Source organism: Nycticebus coucang, chromosome 16, assembly GCF_027406575.1.
Source record: "Nycticebus coucang isolate mNycCou1 chromosome 16, mNycCou1.pri, whole genome shotgun sequence".
Taxonomy (NCBI): Eukaryota; Metazoa; Chordata; class Mammalia; order Primates; family Lorisidae; genus Nycticebus; species Nycticebus coucang.
The window spans coordinates 74,794,626-74,817,942 of NC_069795.1; the positions used below are offsets into that span (position 1 = coordinate 74,794,626).

A 23,317-nucleotide genomic window follows, 5' to 3' on the forward strand; every position below is an offset into this window, starting at 1 on the left:
CGGCTAGCCCACAATTTCTTTTCCCATCTATTGCTTGCTGGTGGTTTCTGCCCGAGGCTATTACAAACAGTGCTGCTGTTAACATTCACATGCGTGCCTTTCCATGGTGTGTATTACTGCTATAATCAGCAAAGAAAAAAAGAAAGCCATTTCCATCTGGAAAGATGGAGGTGGCCAAGTGGGATGTTTTCATAAAAGGCCTCGGGAATTGGAAACAGAGCTCCCCAGTCCTCATTCTGGCTTCTCTGTTCTCTAGTTCTACAGTTTTGGGCCAGTTAACCTCAGTGAGTCTCAGTTTTCTTATCTGCAGACCCTGGACAGTAATGCCTGCCAGGGGTAGGTGTTCCCACCTCACAGGGTAACTGTGACAGTCAAATAAGATCACAGATATGAGGTTAAAAGTCTTTTTAACTGTCATGCAAAACTTAAGATATTGCTATTATTTCTCTTATTAAAGAAAAAATTAACTAATGGCAACATGGTGATACTCCTCATTTATCTGTTTTAAAATTTTGAAGCAGTGGCTTTCATTGGACAAATCATGTCCCCAATCCCTGTACTACTGGCAACAAAATTAAGAGGTCTCGAAATGTCCTATCTCCAAAGTGGGGCCATGGGGCCTGTGCCATCTTTTGCCCCTTCCAAGTGGCCTTGGCTCATGGCAGATGGAGGCCCTGGTCCAGCAGAGCAATAGAGCAAACTCACTGACTGAGTTATAAGGGACCCTGGGGCAGGTCCAGGCCCCTCCGGAAGGGATGTGCCTTCAGAGGACACACAGAAAGCCAGGTTTGGATTTGTCTTTTCACACCAGCTCTTGCCCCGTCCACTATCATTCACTGTCACCTGTCATAAGAGAGGATCTGCCCAGCACGTGGGAAAGGAAACAGGGCACCAGGACTGCTGACCATCAGAGCAAGTCTCAGACTGCTCCCTGTCCAGCAGCACAGCATCATTTGCTGGCTTGGTTGCTGTTGACACACTAGTGAGGACAGGCTGGTCACCCTCCTGCCCAAGTTCTTTCTGCTTTTCTAACCAAAGGGAACCTTGTGTTCTGAGGCTCACGTCTGAAGGGCTCTGTTTCCTCAGGCCTCTTCAGGGTGCTTACTACCAGGGGAGACCCAGCAACCAGCCCCCAGCTCCTCTGTGAGTTCCCACAGACCAGCCCCCCGTGCTCAGTGCTCTGAGGAAGAAAGGCTGAAGAGTGCCTGCCCTTGGGGCACTCCTAGATAGGCAGGGAGAGAAGTGTGGTCCCAATGACAGGGAGAGCTACTCGGGGAAGTGTTACCAGACAGGAGGGGTGGCTGGCTGCCTGTCACTGTCAGCCAAAATGCAGAAACAGGAGTAGGTCCAGGATTTTTGTCAGAAGGCCAGGATTCTGGATAACAGTGAACATAGCCTCTTCAAGACTATTCTGTTCTTCCCTTTCCAAAATTACAGTTTTATACATTTAAGTTCAAAGTAAAGACCTATTAACCCTTCTTAAACAGTAATCGGCAGAACCCACGACCTAAAACAACATTCCAATTCAAAAGTTAATCTCCTAAATCAATCCCCCTAAACTAATCAAGATAGGCATGTTTAGGGTGAGAGCTAAATTTACAAAACAGGACAGGCTCATGCCTGTAATCCTAGCATTCTAGGAGCTGAGGTGGGTGGATTGTTAGAGCTCAGGAATTTGAGACCAGCCTGAGCAAAAGCGAGACCCCATCTCTACTAAATATAGAAAAACTGAGGCAAAAGGATCGCTTGAGCCCATGAGTTGGAGGTTGTTGTGAGCTATGACGCCACAGCACTCTACCCAGGGTGACAGCTCGAGATTCTGTCTCAAAAATAAATAAATAAAAATAATAAATAATAAATTTACAAAACAGTGAGAGTAGGAGACAGGGGTGAAGGTAAGGTAGGGCCTGAACCAACCAGACCAGCTGCATTGTATCTGCCCTAGTCTGACTCTATCTTTTTTTTGAGACAGAGTCTCACTTTGTAGCCCTCGGTAGAGTGCTATGGTGTCATAGCTCACAGCAACCTCAAACTCTTGGACTTAAGCGATTCTTTTGCCTCAGTCTCCCATAGCCAGGTATCGTGGCCTGACTCTATCTTATTCTCAATGTGTGTGCCTTCAGAAGTTCAAGAGGGCTCTGACCATGAGCAAGACATGCAGAGGGCTTCTTAGGGAAGAGCCCCTGAGAGCCTCTTAAGGAAATGGGCAAAGGAATGAGAGCCTAGGAAACTAGACATGCACCTAAAATTGCCAAGGGAGCTTTCACAAAATGCCAGTGCTTGGAACCCATCTACTAACTCAGAATGTCCAAACATAGGGCCTGGGCATCAGTATCCTTTAAAAACTCCCTTGGTGGCTCTAATGTGCAGCCATGCCTGAAAACCCCTGCCTGAAACTTAAAGCAGTAGGGAGCAGAGGCTCGGCATAGGCATTCAGCAATAGAGGGACACGACCAAAGGGTCACTTGAGAAACACTTAGCGAGCTCCTACCTGCTCTGTACAGCAGGCATTGTGCCAGGCTCTGGGCATGCAAAGACGCAGAAGATGTATACAGTCCCCTCCCTTCACTAGCCAACCGACCTAGGAGGACCCACAAATACATCTAATGTAAGGAAAATCATTTTACGAAAGTATGTCTCAAAGACACTGAGATTTTCTAGGGAAAGCCTTCTTAGAGAGGTAACATTAGAACTCTTTCCTAAAAGATGTTTAGGAGTTTCCCAAGCAAAGAAAACAGAGGAGACCCTTCTAAATGGAGAAACAGGGCTACACAGGCCAACTCCCAACACAGGAAACCTGGGGAAAGGAAGCAAACACCAAGGGCCCAGATGCTGTTTGAGCTTTCAGTGTTGGAAAAATGAGGTAGAGAGGGCAGATTAGAAAAGAGAGAGGCAACTAGGGAGACCAGTTAGATGGTACTGGAGATAGAATCCATCTCAAAAACAAAACAAAACAAAGAAGTTACTGTAGTGATTCAGATGTGAGGTGATGAAGGCCTGAATCAAGGAACCCACAGTGGGAATAAGGAAAGGAGAAAGCCAAGAAAGATTTCCCAAAAAGGCAATGGAATTTGGTAATAGAACAGATAAAAAGAAAGGGAGCAAGGCGAAGGTGGCCTCTTGGCAACTAATTCGAGACAGAAGATAACATGGCCTTAGCAAAGATAAGGATGCTGGGTAGATGGCTGAACTTTCATCCAACCCTGCAATCTCCAAGTGGTGAGGTATCCAGAGGGCTTGCTGAAGGGCAGAAGTCGGACTGTGGCAGAAGATGAGGACAGAAAATCTGAGGACAGAAAGCGCACTGCCCAGACATGAACCATATATATTTTTCATAGTCCATGGCTGGATACTTTCTGGACAGACGTGTCATACCAGGCATTTTCCGGGGAAGGAAAGATAACAGGGATGGCACCCAGGAGATCAGGCACCTGTGTATCTGCCAGGACTGATCAGGAAGAAGAGACCAGGGGTGGGTGAGGAGGCGGGGCCCTGAGACACAGCAGCATGGCTTCCAGTGCAGGGAGAGAGCTCACCCTTAGAGAGGACAGACGCTTCTTAGCAGAGATGGAGATGTCTGAGAAAGCTCATTCCCAAGGGCACACATTCTTTCTAAATAGCCCAGATCAAAATCCTCTAAAGCAGGACTCAGGAAATTTTTTTTCTAAAGGGCCAGACAGTAAATATTTTAGGCTTTGTGGGCGATATGTCTTCTGTCTCAGGAGAGCTCTGTAGTTGTGGCATGAAAGCAGCCACAGACCATAGATAAATGAGTGGGTCTGCTGTGTCCCAATAAAACTCCATCCGGCAGTGATTTTATTTAATTAATTTATTTATTTGAGACAGAGTCTCAAGCTGTCACCCTGGGTAGAGTGCCATGGTGTCACAGCTCACAGCAACCTCTAACTCCTGGACTTAAGCAATTTTCCTACCTCAGCCTCCCAAGAAGCTGGGACTACAGGCACCCGCCACAACACCTGGCTATTTTTTGGTTGTAGTTGTCATTGTTTGGCAGACCCAGACTGGATTCAAACCCGCCAGCTCCAGTGTATGAGGCTGGCACCCTAGCCGCTTGAGCTACAGGCACAGAGCCCAGGCAGTGATTTTAAATAGTTAATTTTATGTTACATAAATTTCATCTCAGTTCCAACAGAAACAGACTATGGGCTTGATTTGGTCCCCAGGGCTGTAGTTTGCTGTCACCTATTCTAGAGTGTGTGGTAGGAGGCTGGGACAGGGAAAGGAGGACTTTGGGGACCCACAGAGAAAAAGGCAAGGTCTCCGCTGCTTCTATGGGAAATGAGAACAGTGACCAGTGAATGAAATGAATTCAAATTTGGCTGTGGCACTTACTAGCTAGGGACCTTGAGTAAATTATCCTAAGCTTCAGCGTTCTCATCTATAAAATGGGAGAAGGGACTAGCACCTGTCTCCTTCTGTTGGTTTGAGGATCAGATGAGACACCTAATGCGCGTCTAGCATAAGACTCAATAGATTTTCCTATTTAATGCTTGGGAATCGACTATGAATTTTAGGAGCCCCACTGCCACCATAACCAAGGAGCCCAGGCACCCAGAGAGGGTGACTGGAAGGAAGGGAGGAGTAGGAGGCTTGGGCAGGAGGTAAGAGGAGGGAGAACAAAATGTGCATCTCAGGTCTACAGATAAATAGACCCCACAGGTACAAACTGAACACACACGTTATTCTTAGGAAAACAAGGCTTGGAAGTGCTTTGTCTCCGGCTTGTCGGTGTGACCCAGGGGAGGTGCCTCCCTGCAGAAGGGCTACTGGATCCCAGCATGGACAGGTGTGCCTCACCAGCTCGGAGCACGTGAAGCTCTGGTCTGGGAGTGCTGCCGCTTCCCACAGAGCCCAGAGCTGGTGGACATAGCCCAGAGCTGGTGGACATAGCCCAAAGCCTTTTCACTGGTCCTTCTCAGACTTTAGGGCAGGTTGGGGGCGGGGGGATGGGAGGGAGATTCCTTACACATGTGTATTTCTAGGCCCTACCCTAAGAAAGTCTGATTCAATAGGTCTGGGAAGGGCCCAGGGATGTGCACGTTAGCATGCATCCAGGCAGGTTTATCAGGGAGCTGATGGAGCACGCGTTCAGAAATAAGGCTTTGCTTCCTCACCTCTGAGTATAGCTATATGATGAAACAGGGAGGCCCCCAAATTCCTTCCTGGAACTTCAACTGTAGAACAGGCTCTGTCTTTATCTCTTATGCGTCTTCCTCATTCCTCATAGAAAAAGAAAGAGATAAAAGAAAATGAACTGGTAGATGAGATGGTTCACCCCTGTCAGCCTAGCAGTCTGGGAGTCTGAGGAGGGAAGATTGCTTAAGACCAGGAGTTTAAGACCAGTCTAAGCAGGAGTAGAGGCCCTCTCTACTGAAAGAAAGAAAGAAAAAAGAAAAGAAAGAAAGAAAGAAATATAGATTAGGTGGATATTGTGGCAGGTGCCTGTAATCCTAGCTCCTCAGGAGGCTGAGGCAGGAGGATCATTTGAGCTAAGGAGTTTGAGGTTGCTGTGAGCTAGGCTGACATCATGACCATAGCACTCTAGCCTGGGCAACAGAGTGAAATGAAACTGTCAGAATGAAAGGAAGGGAGGGAGGGAGGGAGGAAATCTGAGGTTGTATGTCTTAGGGTAACATGAATAATTCTAAAATACACATGAGGATTTTCGAATGCACTGGATTTATCCAAAAAAGTAAAACATCAGTTCAGAGAAGAGCTGCTCTAGTGTTCCTCAGCCTACAAGAAAATGTGATGGGTAATTGCTCCTATCAGAGCACTTTGGTCGAACCATCCAGGTGCAGCCGATTCCAAGCCCCGTTTCCTCTCTTCCTGACCATCCAAGAAGTCTGTGCCCAATTCCTGCTTCTTCATCCTAGATTACTGTTTCTCGTACATACAAACTGAGCTTCAGCCTGCTAGGGAAGTAGTTGCTGTCATCTAACATCAGAGTTTGTCTGAATCAAGCAAAACAGCTGTGTGCACGTGGACATTCAATTGAAAATAAATCCCTGATGGACTATATGGATTGACAAGGCACACCAAGAATACTTACAACCGTAAATTGAGATGGTTGCTTACAGAAGATACACCTGTACCATTGAAGGTCTTTCAACTGACTGGGCAAAAAGACCAACACAGATCATGAATAAATCACAGCACATGAATCAGCAAACAGTCATCTTCTATGGACACATTCGACTTATCAAAATGTGAATACAGTCACGCACTGCTTAACAATGGGAACATGTTCTGAGAAATGCATCCTTAGGTGACATCACAGGGTGCACTGATGGCACAGCCTGCCACAGGCCTAGGCTAGATGGCGTAGCCTCTTGCTTCCAGGCTATCAACCCTGCAGCATGTTACTGTACTGAGTCCTGTAAGCTGTAACATGATGGTATTGCTGTATCTAAACAGAAAACAGATATAGTGACAATGCAGCATGAGAGATTAAAGATGTTGCACCTGTATAGGGCATTTGAACGGAGCTTGCAGGACTGGAAGTTGCTGTGGGTGAGTCAGTGAGTGACAGTGAGTGAATATGAAGGCCTAGGACATCACGGTACACCACTGTAGACTTTCTAGACACTGGACACTTGGGTGGCACCTGTGGCTCAAGGAGTAGGGCGCTGGCCCCATTACCAAGGGTGGCGGGTTCAAGCCTGGCCCTGGCCAAAACTGCTAAAAAATAAAAAAAAGACACTATACACTTAGGTCACATGAGATTTATGAAAAAAAATCTTTTTCTTTAATGATTACCTTACATTACTGTAGCCTTCTTAATTTATAAACTTTTTTTTGACTCTGATTCTTTTGTATTAACACTTATCTTAAAACACAAACACTATTTGTATAGCTATACAAAGTATTTTTTCTTTATGTCCTTAATTTATAAGTTTTTCTTTATTTTTTAAATTAAAAATTTTTTTTTAACTTTTTAATTCAAAACAAAGACACAAACACACACCCCTAGCCTAGGGGCACAGGGTCAGGAGCATCAGTATCACTGTCTTCCACACCACCCTGAAGGTCTTCAGGGGTAAAATAGGCCTGGAGTCCTCATCCCCTATGATAGCCAAGCCGCCCTCTGGAATACTTCCTGAAAGACCAGCCTGAGGCTGTTTCACAGTTAACTCTTTTTTTTATATGTAAAAGTAGACTCTAAAATAACTATTAAAAGGTATAGTAAATACATAAACCAGTAACAGAGTTATTTATTATCATTATCATCAAGTGTTATATACTTACATAATTGTATGTGCCGTACCCTTTTTTTTTTTTTTTTTTGAGACAGAGTCTCATTTTGTCGCCCTTGGTAGAGTACTGTGGCATCATCGCTCACAGCAACCTCAAGCTCAAGTGATCCTCTTGCCTTAGCCTCTTGAGTAGCTGGGACTACAGGTAGGTACCTGCCTGGCTAGTTTTTTCTATTTTTAGTAGAGTCTGGGTCTCACTCTTGCTCAGGCTGGTCTTGAACTTCTGAGCTCAAGGAATCCACCTGCCTTGGCCTCCAAGAGTGCTAGGATTATAGGCGTGAGTCACCACGCTCGGCTTTGTGCTGTACTTTTTATATGACTGGAAGTGCAGTAGGTTTTTGCATCAGCATCACCACAGACATGTGAGTAACATTACAGTAGCTATGTCACTAAATAATAGGAATATTTTAGCTCCACTTAAGGGGCCGCTGTTGTATATGTGGTCTGTCATTGACTGAGACATCGTGATGTGGCACACGACTGCATCTAAGTAAATGTTGTTCCTGCAAAATCAGCACCTTACAGAATTATTGCGAAGACGCTGTTAATCCTCACTCGTGTCATCCTGGGGTCTCATCTTTGGAATTTGCCGTAAGAGTCAGTTTACCTTACGCTCATACCTTACTTTTGACCTGAAGAAGACGGTTTAGATTGACGGGTCCTCTTTTTCCTTGACTGGGTTCCAAATAGTTTCTGGAAGCAACAGAAATGAACTCTCAAAGGATAGAAACTGGTCATTTTTTAGAATATTCAAAGGCTCTGGAGAGGGTACTGGAAACTGGAATCCCAAGCACGATCAGAAGAATGGCAGAATAGTTGGGTGGAGTGTGATTTACCACAGGAGATAGCTGTTAAGGGGTGAGGCTACTCATATCAGGAGACTCCCTCATTTGCCATCAATGAAGAACTTAATCCAGCTGTGCTCAACCTGCAGCGCAGTGGCAGGGACTGGCCAGATGCCCACCAAACCTGGTCCTTGTCTTCCTGAGCACAGGCTGGCCTGTTTCCAGCCTGTCTTTCAACTCAGTAGACTGAGAGTCTAGCCCCGGCCAATGACTTTGAAAGAGAGTGACACGAATCCTTTGGCCTGGGCCCCTAAAACCTCCCTGGGATTCCCCAGGTGTCCCTCTTTCCTGGAAGATTCTGATGGCACAGAAGATATTCAAGCTGCTAATGCGAAGGAGCCCAGGCCCCAGAATGCCAGAGTGAAGCAGATCTCCCCCTAGAATGTAGCGTGAGCTAGAAATAAACTTAAAATTTCAAGTTACTGTGACAAACAGCCCACTCACACTAATACAAACACACTGTTACAGTGAATTGCTCGTGTGAGAAGTAGCTCAATTAGAAATTGACACTGCCAGCTGGGTGTGGTGGCTCACGCCTGTAGTCCCAGCGCTGTGGGAGGCTGAGGCGGGTGGATTGCCTGAGCTCAGAGGTTCGAGACCAGTATGAGCAGAAGTGAGCCAGAGTAAGACCCCATCTCTACTAACATCAAAAACAGCCAGATGTTGTGGTGGGCGTCTGTAATCCCTGTTACTGGGGAGGCAATGGAACAGATTATCTCCAGAGGAAGAACATTGAAAAAAAGAAGAAAGAAAATGAACAACAACAAAAAAGAGTACTTCAAACAAAGAAGAATGAACAAGCAAGCTGAAATTAAAAAAAAAATAAAAATAAAAAAAAGAAATTGACACTGCCATTTGGAGCATGTGTCCTTGTGACTTTCAGTTCGGGGTTCATATTTGAAACCAGTGTCGTTTTCTCCATCATCAGCCTCCTAATACATATGGTATATGTCACATTCTCACAGATCAGAACTCATGAGCCCTCCTGCTGACTGCTGGGCTATGACTGCTAATCCTTTGAAACACCACCTGCCCTCAGAGCTTCCCAAAGTGAATCTGATGTATACCACATGGCCCATATTTTAAGCCAGGCTTCATTCACATTTGATGAGTTCAGCTTTTTAATATAGTGCTTTCTTTCACAGAAACAGGAAAGTGCAACCACACACATATGCAAAATAAAACAGAAAAATCCCAGGCTGTCCATTATTTTAGAGACTCCCATTTAGAGAAGCACTCTGCCTCTTTAAGAGTGTGGCTGTGGCCCCCTCTCCTCAGCGAGTGGTGCGGGGTTTTTGTTCCCTGCTCACCCCTGGCCCATCAGAGCTGGGGAGCAGGGAGCAGGTGCCAGCTTCGCTGCTACAGATGGGCGCCATTCCCGGGAGCACAGCCAGTGGTGGACCCCTGATGCTGGTGGGTCTCTCTTGCCATCTGCTTTGCCTTTTACTTGAGTGTGACTTTCTCCTCAAGAAGACACCTCTTCAAGAGTCAGGGGCCTAAGCCTCTACTTCCTGCCTCAAGCTGACAAACTGGTGTCTGTTTCTGCTTGTGAGCACCCCCAAGGAGCCCAGGTGCCCCTCCAAGACGCGTGGATGCTGAGCAGGGCTCACGAGTACAGACTTCTGTGATTCTCCTGCCTGCGGAGAAGCGGAGAAGTGTTAAGGGTGTGGAAGAACTCCCAGCCCATGCAGCCACCGCTGCTGATCCTTCCTCTCAGTATCTAAGTGGCCCTGGAGGGGATGAGACACAGCAAGGAGTGGGTCATTTTCTCTAGAGGAAGTCTTTTGAGTCTCTCTCTGTCACCCAGGCTAGAGTGTCGTGGCACCATAGCGACCTCGAACTCTTGGGCTCAGACGATCCTCTTGTCTTAGCCTCCCAAGTAGCTGGGACTACAGGCAGCTGCCACAATACCCAGTTAGTTTTTCTTTTCTTTCTTTCTTTCTTTCTTTCTTTCTTTCTTTCTTTCTTTCTTTCTTTCTTTCTTTCTTTCTTTTTTATTTTGTTTTGAGACAGAGTCTCAAGCTGTCACCCTTGGTAGAGTGCCATGACATCATAGCAACCTCCAACTCCTGGGCTTAAGCAATTCTCTTGCCTCAGCCTCCCAAGTAGCTGGGACTACAGGCGCCTGCCACAATGCCTAGCTATTATTATTTTTTTGGTTGTAGTTGTTGTTGTTGTTTGGCAGGCCTGGGCTGATTTGAACCCACCACTTAGCCGCTTAAGCTACAGGTGCCGAGCCATATTTTTTTTTTTGAGACAGAGTCTCACTATGTCATCCTCAGTAGAGAGCTATGGTGTCACAGCTCACAGCAGCCTCAAACTCTAGGGCTAAAGCAATTCTCTTGCCTCAGCCTCCCAAGTAGCTGGGACTACAGGTGCCCGCCACAACACCTGGCTATTTTTATTTATTTATTTATTTATTTATTTTGCAGTTTTTTGGCCAGGGCTGGGTTTGAACCTGCCATCTCTGGCATATGGGGCCAGCGCTTTACCTCTTTGAGCCACAGGGACCACCCTTACCTGGCTATTTTTATTCTTTTTTTTTGTTGTTGCAGTTGTTCAGCTGGGCAAGGTCAGGTTTAAACCCGCCACCTTCAGTGTATGTGGCTGGTGCCATAATCACTGTGCTATGGGCACCAAGCCAGTTTTTCTATTTTTAGTAGAAACAGGTCTTGCTCTTGCTCAAGCTGGTCTTGAACTCCTAAACTCAAGGAATCCTTCTGCCTCGGCTTCTTAGAGTGCTAGGATTACAGGCATGAGCCACCGTGCCCAGCCACTTCAGATTTCTGACCTCTAGAAGTATAAGGAAATAAATGTATGTTGTTTTAAGAAACTAAATTAGTGGTAATTTGTTACCACAGCAATAGCAAAGTCATACATCTTGATTGCATGTGCTGTTCATTTTGTCCCTGTGTCCACACTGCCCTCCCCCGCCCAGCTCTGCATACTGTGAGCTCTGACCACATCAGTGACCGTTCCCCAATCCCCCCCTCCTCAGTGGCCTGGGCTGGTTCCTCAGCCTCTCTGCCCCTCCCGCCAAGACCACCAGCTCCCACATAACAAGAGCAGAAACAGCAATGCACTTATCAGGGAAAGAGCAAAGCTGAAGCTGGATTCTTCCTGAGCCTGCATCAGGCAGACTTAGTTCTTAAATAATGCCTTATGGAATTTTAAGGAGAGATCTTTCTCATTCCTCAGCCTCCTCTTCCCTGGGCACTCAGGACTGCATATAAACCCTTCAGAATCTGCTCCTGCCTGCCTTTTGGTACTTCCCTTGCCTGGAGCTGCCTCAGGCTCTATGCCCCATCAATCCCCACACCATTTCTGATCTCCTTGCCTTTGATCACACCGTCTCTCCTCTCTGTGGCTACTTGGCTGCAGTATTTATCTCCTCCAGGGAGCCCTCCCCAACCACTGTCAGAAGGGCTTAGGGGCTCCTCTGCCCATCCACGGATGGTGTCTCTGCTTCTGTCCCTGCTGTCACTGCTGCTGGGGTCTGTTTAGTTCTCACTTTCCTCCTCTGCCTGTGAAGTGGAGGCACTGCCATCCAGGATCCTTCCTCTGCCAAAGGGGAGGGAACGCTTGTGCCTCTCTGGCACCATCCAGTATTTGTCCCTCCCAATGTGATTGGTCAGACCTTGGACCACCTATGTGATTGGTCAGAGCTTGGACCACCTTTAACTGGTAGGCGGGGCCCTGAGTTGGAAGCTAATGTGTGGTCACCACATAACCTCTGCCCACCTGTTACTGGTAAGGAGGCAAGCTGGGCATTCCAACAGATGGGCTTTCTTGGTCTTGGTTCCAGCTCCTTAGTCAAGGGTCTTTGGAGTCTTTTGAATCTTAGACTCAAGAGGAAGAAAGTTAGACATGAGATGTCTTGTTCCAACCTTCTGACCTAAGCTGCATTCTCTTTCATAGCTTTAACAAAAGCTTTGCACCTTTATCCTGGGATTAATACATAAACTGGTGCATTGTTCCTCATCCTGAAAAACACTCACTTAGAAACCTGGAGAGAAGGAAGGATGATGGAATCCTGAGCCTTAAACTCCCACACTGATTTATAATTGTTTGTGTGGGATGCACCCCATTGTAGAGGTCAGAGGACTTGTTAACACAACTCCCAGAGATATCTGAGAAAACAACTCCTATTCTGGTCCCTAGCCCTGACTTTGAGAATGCTTTAGGATTGGGCTTTACTCATCCTGAAAGTTTGAGGATGGTGCCTGAGGAGTCTATTTCTGAAAGGTCTGTGATCATATTTTTATATAATAAAGCTCTGAGATTGGTGAAGTGTACTAACTCAGGTGAGGCAGTTTCAGGCACCTACCTACAAAGTTACAAGTATTGTTTCTCCAGCCATGGATGAAAGGGTGATGGCTGGATCGCTAGGTAGATGGGTAGATCCATGGGTGGGTGAGCAAGGAGATGATGGGTGATCAAAGATGATGAGTGGGTGGGTGGGGTTGAATCACTGGATGGATCAATCTTTAGACCAGCTTTCCCCAACCTTTTTGGTACCAGAGATTGGATTTGTGGAAGATAATTTTTCCATGAACTGGGGTTAAGGGATGGGGAGTGGCTATCAAGACAGATGAAGCTTCGTTCACTCACCTGCTACTCACCTCCTGCTGTGCAGGCAAGTTCCGAACAGGTCATAGACCAGGCTGGGAGTTGAGGACATGGCTTCAGACTCTTGGCCTGAGGGGAGATATTCATGGTCCCAGAATGTCTGATACAATGCTCATTCACTCGGACATTATCACCTATGACTGTGGACTCCTTGGTAAAAACTTACAGGCCAGGAATCTGTCCCTCGGTCTATCTTAGAAGATGCTGCTATCCTTTAGATAAGTGAGAATCATCGCATGCCTGAATGACCCAGTGACATGCGAGTTTTGCCTTCCTGACAACCTGTGCTTACTCCTGAACTTTGTCAACATACAGGGTGTGTATAACACCCCTTGTGTGCCACCTCAGATCCTCTCTGCCCCACCTGTCCCTGGGGCCAATTTGTTCCACCTCAGCCACCACCGTGGGCAACCAGTTCTGGGTAGGCTGCAGCCAGTTTCATGCAAATCACAATTGCAGGGGTAGTTAATGCCCCCTTGAAGCTAACCTTTGATAATGGAAAACAAAAGCCAGTAGATTCTGATCCCTTCCTGCCTCTCACGTTCCTGTGGGCTCCCAGAAGAGTCCTCTCCCTCAAGACTAAGCATGCAGGTGCCATGACCTCAGTGGCTGCTGCCCTCCCTCCAGCCCCTTCTGCTCCCACTTCCCTGCATGCTCTCTCCAATAACGTGCTAGCTCGCGAGCATCTGCTTGCAGGGAACCCAGGGTGAGACCTGATTAATATTACTGTTTATACAATCTAGTTGCAATTAAATATAAGATTTTTGAAAATTTATCTTACAGATATACTTTATCCTAATACATATGTACAAGATCATTCACTGCAGAACTGATCGTAATAGTAAAAGATCTGAAAGAATCCAAATGTCCATCGTTGTGGAACTGGTGTAAATAGCTGTAGCGCATACATACAATGAGACATAGCGAGGAAACAACATATATAGTGACAGGGAGAGGTAGCAATCCAAGATAGATTACTAAGGGGAAAAGGGAAGGTGCAAAATGTGCATAAAACATACTACCCTTGGTGTACAAAAGGAGAATGATAAGAATCCACGTACCTATTTGCTTGGATATTCATAAAAAAAATTCCGGAAGTATGCCTGATTCCAGTGGTTATGTCTGGGCCAGGGGACATGAACATCAGAGCAGCTGGGGAGCAAGGATGGGAGGGAAGTCTCCCTTCACTTTATATATCATTATACTTTGGCATTTTGAACCATGGGAGTATATTATTTATTCAAAAATAAATTAATACAATAAGAAAGAAAATGACCATTTATTGTGGCCCTCAGAACAAGCCATCTGATTCTGCTTCTCCACATCTGAGGGATGGTCCTGGTGTGCCAGGTGGAGCTCTTTAGCCTGGGTGTGGTGCTGCAGAGGCCACTGCCATCCCTAATGTTATTGGGGCTAGGCAGAGTAATCTAGACCAGAACACGGATTTCCATTGTCCAAAGCAGCAGTGGGAGACAGGCCATGAGTTTCTTATGGAAGAGAAGCAGTTCCACGAAGGTTCCAAGGCTTGAGTCCACTGTGCAAAGGACACCGCCCAGAGAGGAAGGTCCCAGTGCCACTTCTAGTACTGAGGCATCAGCTGTTCGCGACTCACGAAGGAGGAGTGGTGGTAGCGATCCCGAGTGGCGAAGTCTGCGTTCTCCTGGGTGAGCTGAGTCATCTCCATGTCAAGCCTAGCCAGGGATGGTGCCAAAATGATCTGTTCCTGGGAGGACCGTAAGCTCCTACAGTGAGAGAGACACAGAGGACGGTGAAAAGGAGAGGACAAGTGGAGGCCGAGGAGGGGAGACAAGTCTACTCAGGATCGGGAAATTATTTGCAGAAACGTCAGTTATACTAATTATTCAACATGTATTTATATGTTTAAAACATAATTGTTGAAAGCTGTATGTACAAGAATTAATGAACTCAAAAATACGAGAAATACTAAGTATCAGATAAAACAAAGGGAGATGTTATCTGCCTTCTTTAGTAGGAAAGTATAAAACAGACGGGGTACAGTGGCTCATGCCTGTAATCTTAGCACTCTGGGTGGCCCAGGCAGGTGGATTGCATGAGCTCAGAAGTTCAAAACTAGCCTGAGCAAGAGCAAAATCCTGTCTCTAGGGCAGCACCTGTGGCTCAAAGGAGTAGTGCGCCAGTCCCATATGCCGGAGATGGCAGGTTCAAACCCAGCCCTGGCCAAAACTGCAAAAAAAAAAAAAAAAGATCCTGTCTCTACTAAAAATAAAAACCTAGCCAGGTGGGATGGTGCCCACCTGTAGTCCCAGCTACTTGCAGGCTGAGATAAGAGGATGGCTTTGAGTTGCTATGAGTTATGATGACACCATGGCACTCTACCCAGGGCAACAGAGTGAGACTGTCTTAAAAAAAAGAAGAGTATAAAGCTACCTACTCAATAGGAGACGACCCACAAAGAGAGATTTGGCCTTCCAAATGGTGTTGTGTTATGGCTCAGTAGCTTTCCTTGCTTTTTTGTCAAATGAAATCACAGTGGAGAGGCTGGAAAACTGAGAAGAGTGAAAAGGGAAACCTTCTCGTGGGTTCGTTGGAAAGACAGTTGAATGAGGAATGGTTTTCAGAGTGAAGGTTTATATGGCAGGCATCTAAGAGGGAAACTGCAAAGGCTTTTCACAGTTAGGCGGCCTCAAGAGAAAGAGCAAGTTGGGTATAGATGCCATTGTCAACTGGAGTCCCTGCATACAGCTAAAGTTGGAGCTAGAGCTGGAATAAAGTGGTGAAGAAAAATGCTGGAGGAAGAGTGGAGCAAGGAAAGCCAGGAGTGGCAGTGAGGGCAGCCACAGAAGTCAGATGCAGGCACAGTTCCGTCCGCGGGCAGCTTACTGGCCTCTGGAAGCCTGCCTACCTCCTTTTGCCTCTGTACTCTCATCTTCCCAGTTCCTTCGGTCTGAGTTAGGTCCTTAAGTCATAACTTAGGCATGGACTTCCCCTTAACAATTTTACTAGTAGTAAGGTTCAATTTTTTTTTTTTTTTTTTGTAGAGACAGAGTCTCACTTTATGGTCCTCTGTAGAGTGCTGTGGCCTCACACAGCTCACAGCAACCTCCAACTCCTGGGCTTAAGCGATTCTCTTGCCTCAGCCTCCCGAGTAGCTGGGACTACAGGCGCCCGCCACAACGCCCGGCTATTTTTTGGTTGCAGTTTGGCTGGGGCTGGGTTTGAACCTGCCACCCTCGGTATATGGGGCCGGCGCCCTACCGACTGAGCCACAGGTGCTGCCCAAGGTTCAATTGTTTAAGTAAGGAATATATTTAAGAATTTTGTAAATGTAGAAATCTAATGTTATAAATCCATGGAACTTAGCAGAAAGTTTCAACTGACTCTGGTAAAGTTTGAGTTTGGCTCACATGACCAAGGCGTTACAGCCATTTGTTGGGAACATATCTAAATTACACAGGTCAAGGCTGAGAAGTGAATTAATTTCTATAAAACTTGAATCTCCAAAAAGTTAGGTTAGAAAGTGACAAAAATACCATACCAGTCAACAAAGAAGTGTTTTGCCAATGTATTGTGTTTTTAAATTTTGTTTTTGTATTTGCTAATTCTTTTTCTTCATTTTTCTTTTCAAGGTGAAAGCATTATAGTCTTCTGAGGATGGGGAAATACCCTGTTTCCCTAAAAATAAGACAGTGTCTTATTTTAAGGTGTGCTCCCAAAGATGCGCTAGGTCTTATTTTCAGGGGACATCTTACCTTTCCTGTAGGTAGGTCTTATTTTCGGAGGATGCCTTATTTTCGGGGAAACGAGGTAATATACTTCACTACTTAGTCTAGAATGGCTTAAGAATCCTCGTCTGAACAGTTGCTAGGGCTGCAGGAAGGAAAGCCTTCTCAAGGTCAGGCCTAACTTCACTTACTTACAGGGGATTGTAGGTGTATCAGAGAAAGTAACATGGACAAATGCTTTGGCCTGAACACACTCCACATTCTTCTTCTTTGGCTTCAAGGGGCATTTGGGGCTATAGTTGGTAGGGATGAGGGGGCTTAAAATGACAAAGCAGAAAATATACACGTATTAATAATCATTATTTATTAATCAATGAATGTGATTAATTATATTCACAAGTGTGATAAATAATGATTTATTATAAAATCTCTAGTTTTAAATAAATCACCATTTCTTAATCCTTTCACCCTCCTGAATAACCATCCTAAAATATTTCCCAGCAGCCATGGTGAGACCAGCATAGCCCACAGAACCTGGGCCTTTATTCTGTTGCAGCTAAAATATTGTCCTATTCTAAGACTAATCTCCTCCTAATACATTCTTCTTCCTATATAGCCCTACAGTGACCTTTGAGGTGAAATCTCAGGAATTCAGAGGACAGCATAAGGAATAGTGACGTTCTATGGCCATTTTTAGATTTTAGAACCAGAAATGACTAAAAATATCCCAGTAACTCAGGCAAGGACAAATATTATCACCCACACACCACTTGCAGCTCCAGAATCTGTAAGCAGCATCTACACAGAGTCTATTTCCATTTAAACTCTACTTGCCCTTAGGACTAAGTTGTAGGGAAAGAAGGTCAGTGCAGGTGTTTCGTGACCAGGATCATAGAACCTTGTGTGCCTCAGAACTGGATAACAGGCAAAGAGGTCACTCACCTTTGCTATAGCTCCAGCCCAAGCAGCTGATGGAGTCCTCGCTATGCCCCCAGCCCAGGGCCCGCTCCCCACCTTGTCCCTTCTTTTTTTCATCCCAAGCTCTAACACCACAGCTTTATTGTCAGTAGTGCTGGCACTATGCTTGTGAAGAGCTGTCTTTTTTTTTTTTTTTTGTAGAGACAGAATTTCACTTTATCGCCCTTGGTAGAGTGCCGTGGCGTCACACAGCTCACAGTAACCTCCAACTCCTGGGCTTAGGCGATTCTCCTGCCTCAGCCTCCCGAGTAGCTGGGACTACAGGCGCCCACCACGACGCCCGGCTAATGAAGAGCTGTCTTAATAAGGATTCTGGGGAGTGGGAATTATTGTTTAACAGGTAGAGAGTTTCAGGGCAGCGCCTGTGGCTCAAGGAGTAGGGCGCTGGTCCCATATGCCGGAGGTGGCGGGTTCAAACCCAGCCCCAGCCAAAAAAAAAAAAAAGAAAAAAAACAGGTAGAGAGTTTCTATTTGGGAAAATGAGCAAGTTCTAAAGAAGGATGGTGGTGATGGTTGCACAACAATACAAACTAACTTAATGCCCCTGCACTCCATGCTTAAACATGGTTAAGATGGTAAATCTTGTGTGTATTTTACCACCACCACCACCACCACAACAACAACAAAAAAATAATAAGGAAAAAAAAAGGATTCTGAACTTGCATCTGGGATAGGGTCCACTGATCCACCAGCTATGTCTGGGCATAGAGGTGGAAATACTGGCAAGTATAAACCAGGTATGTAGAGTTTCAGAAACAAATCAACAAAATGAAACCAAATAAATCCTGGGATGGGTTCTGCCTGGATTGTCCCAGCCTACAGTGAAGGACCCACACTGATTTTGAAATGGACAGAAAAGCTGGAGCAATTCCCTGGAATCCTGAGGCCTTACAAGGTGAGGAAGCATCAGTGCTACCAGAGTAAGGGGAAGGAAAGGGTTGTGGCGCCTGGGAAATTCTGCCTTCTCCACAAGGCCTCCTCCCACCTCACAGGAGAGTTTGCTCCCTTGCTCCATGCATCTGGACATGGATCCCACAGAGATCCTCCGGGATTTCTACTTTATTTCTGTACTTGTCCTCTGCATGGTCAAGTCAACTACCTCTGACTCAGGTGGAAAAGTGTGTCCTAGCTTTGCATTTCCTTTGGGCTTTAATTTCAAGCATGATTATGTATGGATGCCAATGTTGCTTAGGCTATAAACTCCCTAAGAGTTGATTGTTGACTTGTCGTTCCAGCAATCAGTTTTTAAATAAAGTCTCTGCTCACAATCAGGGAGGATAATAAGGGAAGAAGGTGGCCCGAGTGTGGTCGACAGAGAGGAGCAACAGCTGGGTCTCCTGGAGGTTCCCAGTGTCAGGTTCCCACACCACAAGCCAGGCCCTAGCCCAGCCAGGAACATGGCACTCTCAGCACACCCCAGGACTCCCGGACACTTGTCCATCCTGGTAATGGCCCCAAATTGGGACATACCTGCAGGAGGGGATCAGAAGAGACCTCATCCACCGGAAAAAGCTGAAGTTGGAGGCTGATCCTGGACAGAAGACATATACCTACATGTTTACTAAGCTTCTATGTACGTATCCATTGTTCCAGTTTTAATAGGATGATCTCATATCACGCTCCCCTGACAGAATTAGCACAATTGTCCCCTCTTTTTCAGTCTAACCAAACAATATTCATTGTAATACTCCATGACCGCAGCCTACAATGGACTTTTTGTGCACTTTTCAAAAATTTATTTCTAAACCTCTAAATTCCCAGAAAGAAACTAGATAAAGTGCTATAAAGAAAAATGCAGAGGACTTGCTAACTTCAGTCTTAGGAACTTAAAAATCTTTGATAATGTTTTTTCTTAGCTCCATACTGACCTGTGTTTAATACATGCTCTAAAATCCCCCACTAGACCACACACTCTTTGAAAACAGGGAACATGTCTTTTTCCTCTTTGTAACCCTCACAGAACTTCACAGCATCTGGCACTTAGGAAGTTTCCAAAGATATAAAGTGAATAAAATAGGTCAACATGCAGAAATGATAAAGCTAAATTTTGAAGTGAGATTATGGATACCAGCCAAATATCTTTATATCAGACACACCTGCTTGAATAGGGTTTATCAATCATTTTTGAGAAACCCATCCTTCCTTGGGTGTGGATTTAAAAACAAACATGATAAATCACAAATAACTTTAGAAAAATAAATCAAGCATAATTTTAGAAAATGCTCTTCTAACTTACATAAATATATATAGTTGAAAATACATTAAATAGCTAATGTTCAATACGTGAAGAGGAAGTTTGCATTATTTTAAGAAACATGTTTGAATCTTGGCTAAGGTCAACAACACACAGTGGATGATGTGTGTTTACTCAGTATCATTTAGGGGTCTCATGGTTAAAGGAAGGATACGTCTTAGATTTGCTTTCATACCTGCAATTGCAAAGAAAAGATTCCTAATATATTTTGAGATTGTCAAGAGGAAGAAAATAAGCATAAGCATTTTATAAACTGACCCTACTTAAGTGTGATCAATTAGATTCCAAATTATCCAAATTTTGGATGGACATTGGCCTGAAATTTGATTTCATACTTTCCTGTGAATAGATTTCTGGTAAATATTTACTAAGATCAAACTTTCAAAAAGAAATTCAGAAGCAATCATTGAAATAACCACTATGTTAATTAAAATATATTCAATACCTGAAATTAGCTGATATAAAGACTGCTTCTAAGCATTATTGTTTTGCTAAATCATTATTTATTTATTTGAGACAGACTCTCACTCTATTGCCTCAGGGTAGAGTGCTGTGAGGTCATAGCTCACAGCGGCCCCAAACTCTTGGGCTCAAGTGATCCTCTTGCTTCAGCTTCCTGAGTAGCTGGGACTACAGGCGCCCACCGAATGCCTAGCTAATTTTTCTGTCTTTTCGAGGGGTAGAGAGTGGGTCTCACTCTTGCTGAGGCTGGTCTTAAACTCCTGAGCTCAAGCAAACCACACACCTTAGCCTCTCAGAGTGCTAGGATTACAGTCACGAGCCATCATACTTGGCCTAGTTTATTAAGTTGGAAGCTGGAACACATTTAAAAGCTCTCTCTTTTTTTTTTTTTCCTAGAGTACAGTGGTGTCATAATAGATCACCACAACTTCTTTTATTATTTTTTCTTTCTTTATCTTTTTTTTTTTGAGACAGGGTCTTTCCCAGGCTGAAATGCAATGGCACTATTACACCTCACTGCAACCTCAAACTCTTGGGCTAAAACAATCCTCCTGCCTCAGCCTCCCCAGTAGCTGGGACTACAGGCATTACTAACCACACCTAGCTTCTTCTTTTCTAATATAAGCATTTGATGTTATAAATTTCCTTTCTATACTAAGTTAGCTACATCCTATAATTTTGATGGACTGTATTTTCTTTCTTTTTTTTTTTTTTTATTGTTGGGGATTCATTGAGGGTACAATAAGCCAGTTACACTGATTGCAATTGTTAGGTAAAGTTTTTCTTTCTTTTTTTTTTGAGACAGAGTCTCAAGCCGTTGCCCCGGGTAGAGTGCGGTGGCGTCACAGCTCACAGCAACCTCCAACTCTCAGGCTCAAGTAATTCTTTTGCCTCTGCGTCCCAAGTAGCTGGGACTACAGGCTATGTATTTCTACTTTTATTCAGTTCAAAATATTTTGTAATTTCATTTCTGCTTTCTTCTTTGAACCATGGGTTATTTAATTTCTGTAGGTTTTTTTAAGTGCTATTTAGTTTCTGAAAAGTTAGCTATTTTCTGATATCTTTCTGCTATTCATTTTTTTTAACCTGATATTGTGAATATATATTTATTTCTAATTACTTCCTCTTTTGGTCAGAAAACATACTTTGCTCTTACATTGACTTGAATATTTTTTAATTTATTGAAACATTTTTTATATCCTAGAATATGTGCTGGTAAATGTTTCATATATACTTGAAAAGAATGTATATTCTGCTGTTTGGGGTGCCGCGTTCTATAAATGTCAGGCCAGGTTTGTTGACAGCATTATTCAAGTCTTCTATAGCTTTACTGATTCTATGCCTACTTGTTTTGTAAGTTATTGGGAGAGTGGTGTTGAAATCTCTGACTATAATTATGAACTTTTCTATTTCTTCTTAGAAAGAAGTCAGTCAGGTTTTGCTTTATGTAATTTAATGTTCTAAGTGTCTAAATGACGTTTATTGTATCTTCTTGATAAATTTTTCTCTTTATGAAATGATTATCTTTATCCTTGAAATATTTTCCTAAAATCACAGAATCTAATGTTAGCATGACCACTATTGCTTCCTTTCGATTAGTATTAGCCCAGTATATCTTTTTCCATCCTTTCACTTTTAATCTGTTTGTGTCTTTATATTTAAAGGAGGTTTCTTGTAGGCAGCATATAAGTTGGATCATGTTTTTTTATTCGATCTAACAATCTTTGACATTTAAGACCATCTGTATTTGGTATGATTATTGATATGGCCAGGTATATATTTGCATATATATTATATATTTGCATATATATTATATTATATATTATATTTTTATATATTATACATATATAAGTATATATATGCAAATATATATAGTCAGATATATATAGATGGTCTTAAATGTCAAAGATTGTCAGATTGAATAAAAAAGCATGGTAGTGTATATACAGGTATATATATATAGATAGATAGATAGATATATACCCTATATATGCCACACACGTATACATATATATATTACCATCTTGCTATTTGTTTTTTGTGTGTCCCATATATCCCTTATCTCTTTCTTCTTTTTCTGCCTTATTTTGATTTGTGTATTTTTTCATTCAACTGTATCTTCTCTATTAGCTTAGCTATAATGCTGTGTTGTGTTATTTTAGTGGGTTGCTTTAGGGTTTAGAGTATACATCCTGAACTTACCACAATCTACCTTTAAGTAATATTATAGTACTTAATATACAGTACAAGAAACTTATAACAGGGCGGCGGCACCTGTGGCTCAAAGGAGTAGGGCGCTGGCCCCATATGCCGGAGGTGGCAGGTTCAAACCCAGCCCCTGCCAAAAAAAACTGCAAAAAAGAAACTTATAACAGTAGTATAAGTTCCATTCCTTCTAGCTAGCTCTTGTGCTGTTATGCGTTTTACTTCTATGTACTTTATAAATCTTACAATAAGTTATTATTTTTCATTTGTAATCATTTATGTGCATATCATAGTTCTCCATCAGACTATAAACGATTTGAAAATTAGATTCTTATCTGAGTCAGTGTCGGCATTTAACAGGTGTTCAAAACATTTTTTTTTCCATGAGTGCTAAAGAGAATGAGAGAAGTGGTGGCAAGTGGCTTTGCTGCTTACCAAGGTGAAGTCCTGGACTGGTCCGGCCAATGTAGAAATACACAATGGCAGCAACACCCATGTTAACCAGGGTATAGACCCACTGGATCACAAACATGATGAGAAGGGACCCAACAGCCTGTAGAAACAGAGACGGAAGGGCCACACCCCCAACATCACATACCTCCACCTAATGGCTTTCCACATGGTAGGCAAGCCACAAGGCTAAGGCCTTAAGAGTAAGTAATTTTTCATTAGCCTAGAAATTTAGTAATGCAAAGGTTCTTAAAGGCTGGGGTGGCGCCTGTGGCTCAAACGGGTAGGGTGCGGATCCCACCCGGAGGTGGCGGGTTCAAACCCAGCCCCAGCCAAAAAAAAAAGGTTCTTGAAGGCTATTAATTATTTTTTAAAAAATCATTGATTAAAATAAGTGATTCAGGACAGGCATACTGGCTCACACCTATAATCCTAGCACTCTGGGAGGATTGCTTGAACTCAGGAGTTTGAGACCAGCCCAAGCAAGAGCAGGACCCATCTCTACTAAAAATA

General features: G+C 44.0%; 1 protein-coding gene across 11 annotated transcripts in view; it reads right to left on the reverse strand.

The window, feature by feature from the left end:
* Positions 1-13,635: 13,635 nt before the first annotated feature.
* The window catches only part of SLC12A8 (solute carrier family 12 member 8), a 156,307-nt gene continuing 146,625 nt past the window's right edge, over positions 13,636-23,317 (reverse strand). For 10 of the 11 annotated variants that reach the window (XM_053564400.1, XM_053564408.1, XM_053564398.1 and 7 more), the window contains 3 exons: positions 22,790-22,907; positions 18,904-18,964; positions 13,636-14,493 (listed from right to left, as the gene is read on the reverse strand). In XM_053564400.1, coding sequence (XP_053420375.1) covers positions 14,331-14,493; positions 18,904-18,964; positions 22,790-22,907 — 342 coding nt within the window. In that variant the 3' untranslated portion in view covers positions 13,636-14,330. The remainder of the gene's footprint in view (positions 14,494-18,903; positions 18,965-22,789; positions 22,908-23,317) is intronic. The other variant, XM_053564403.1, reaches the window with a different exon arrangement.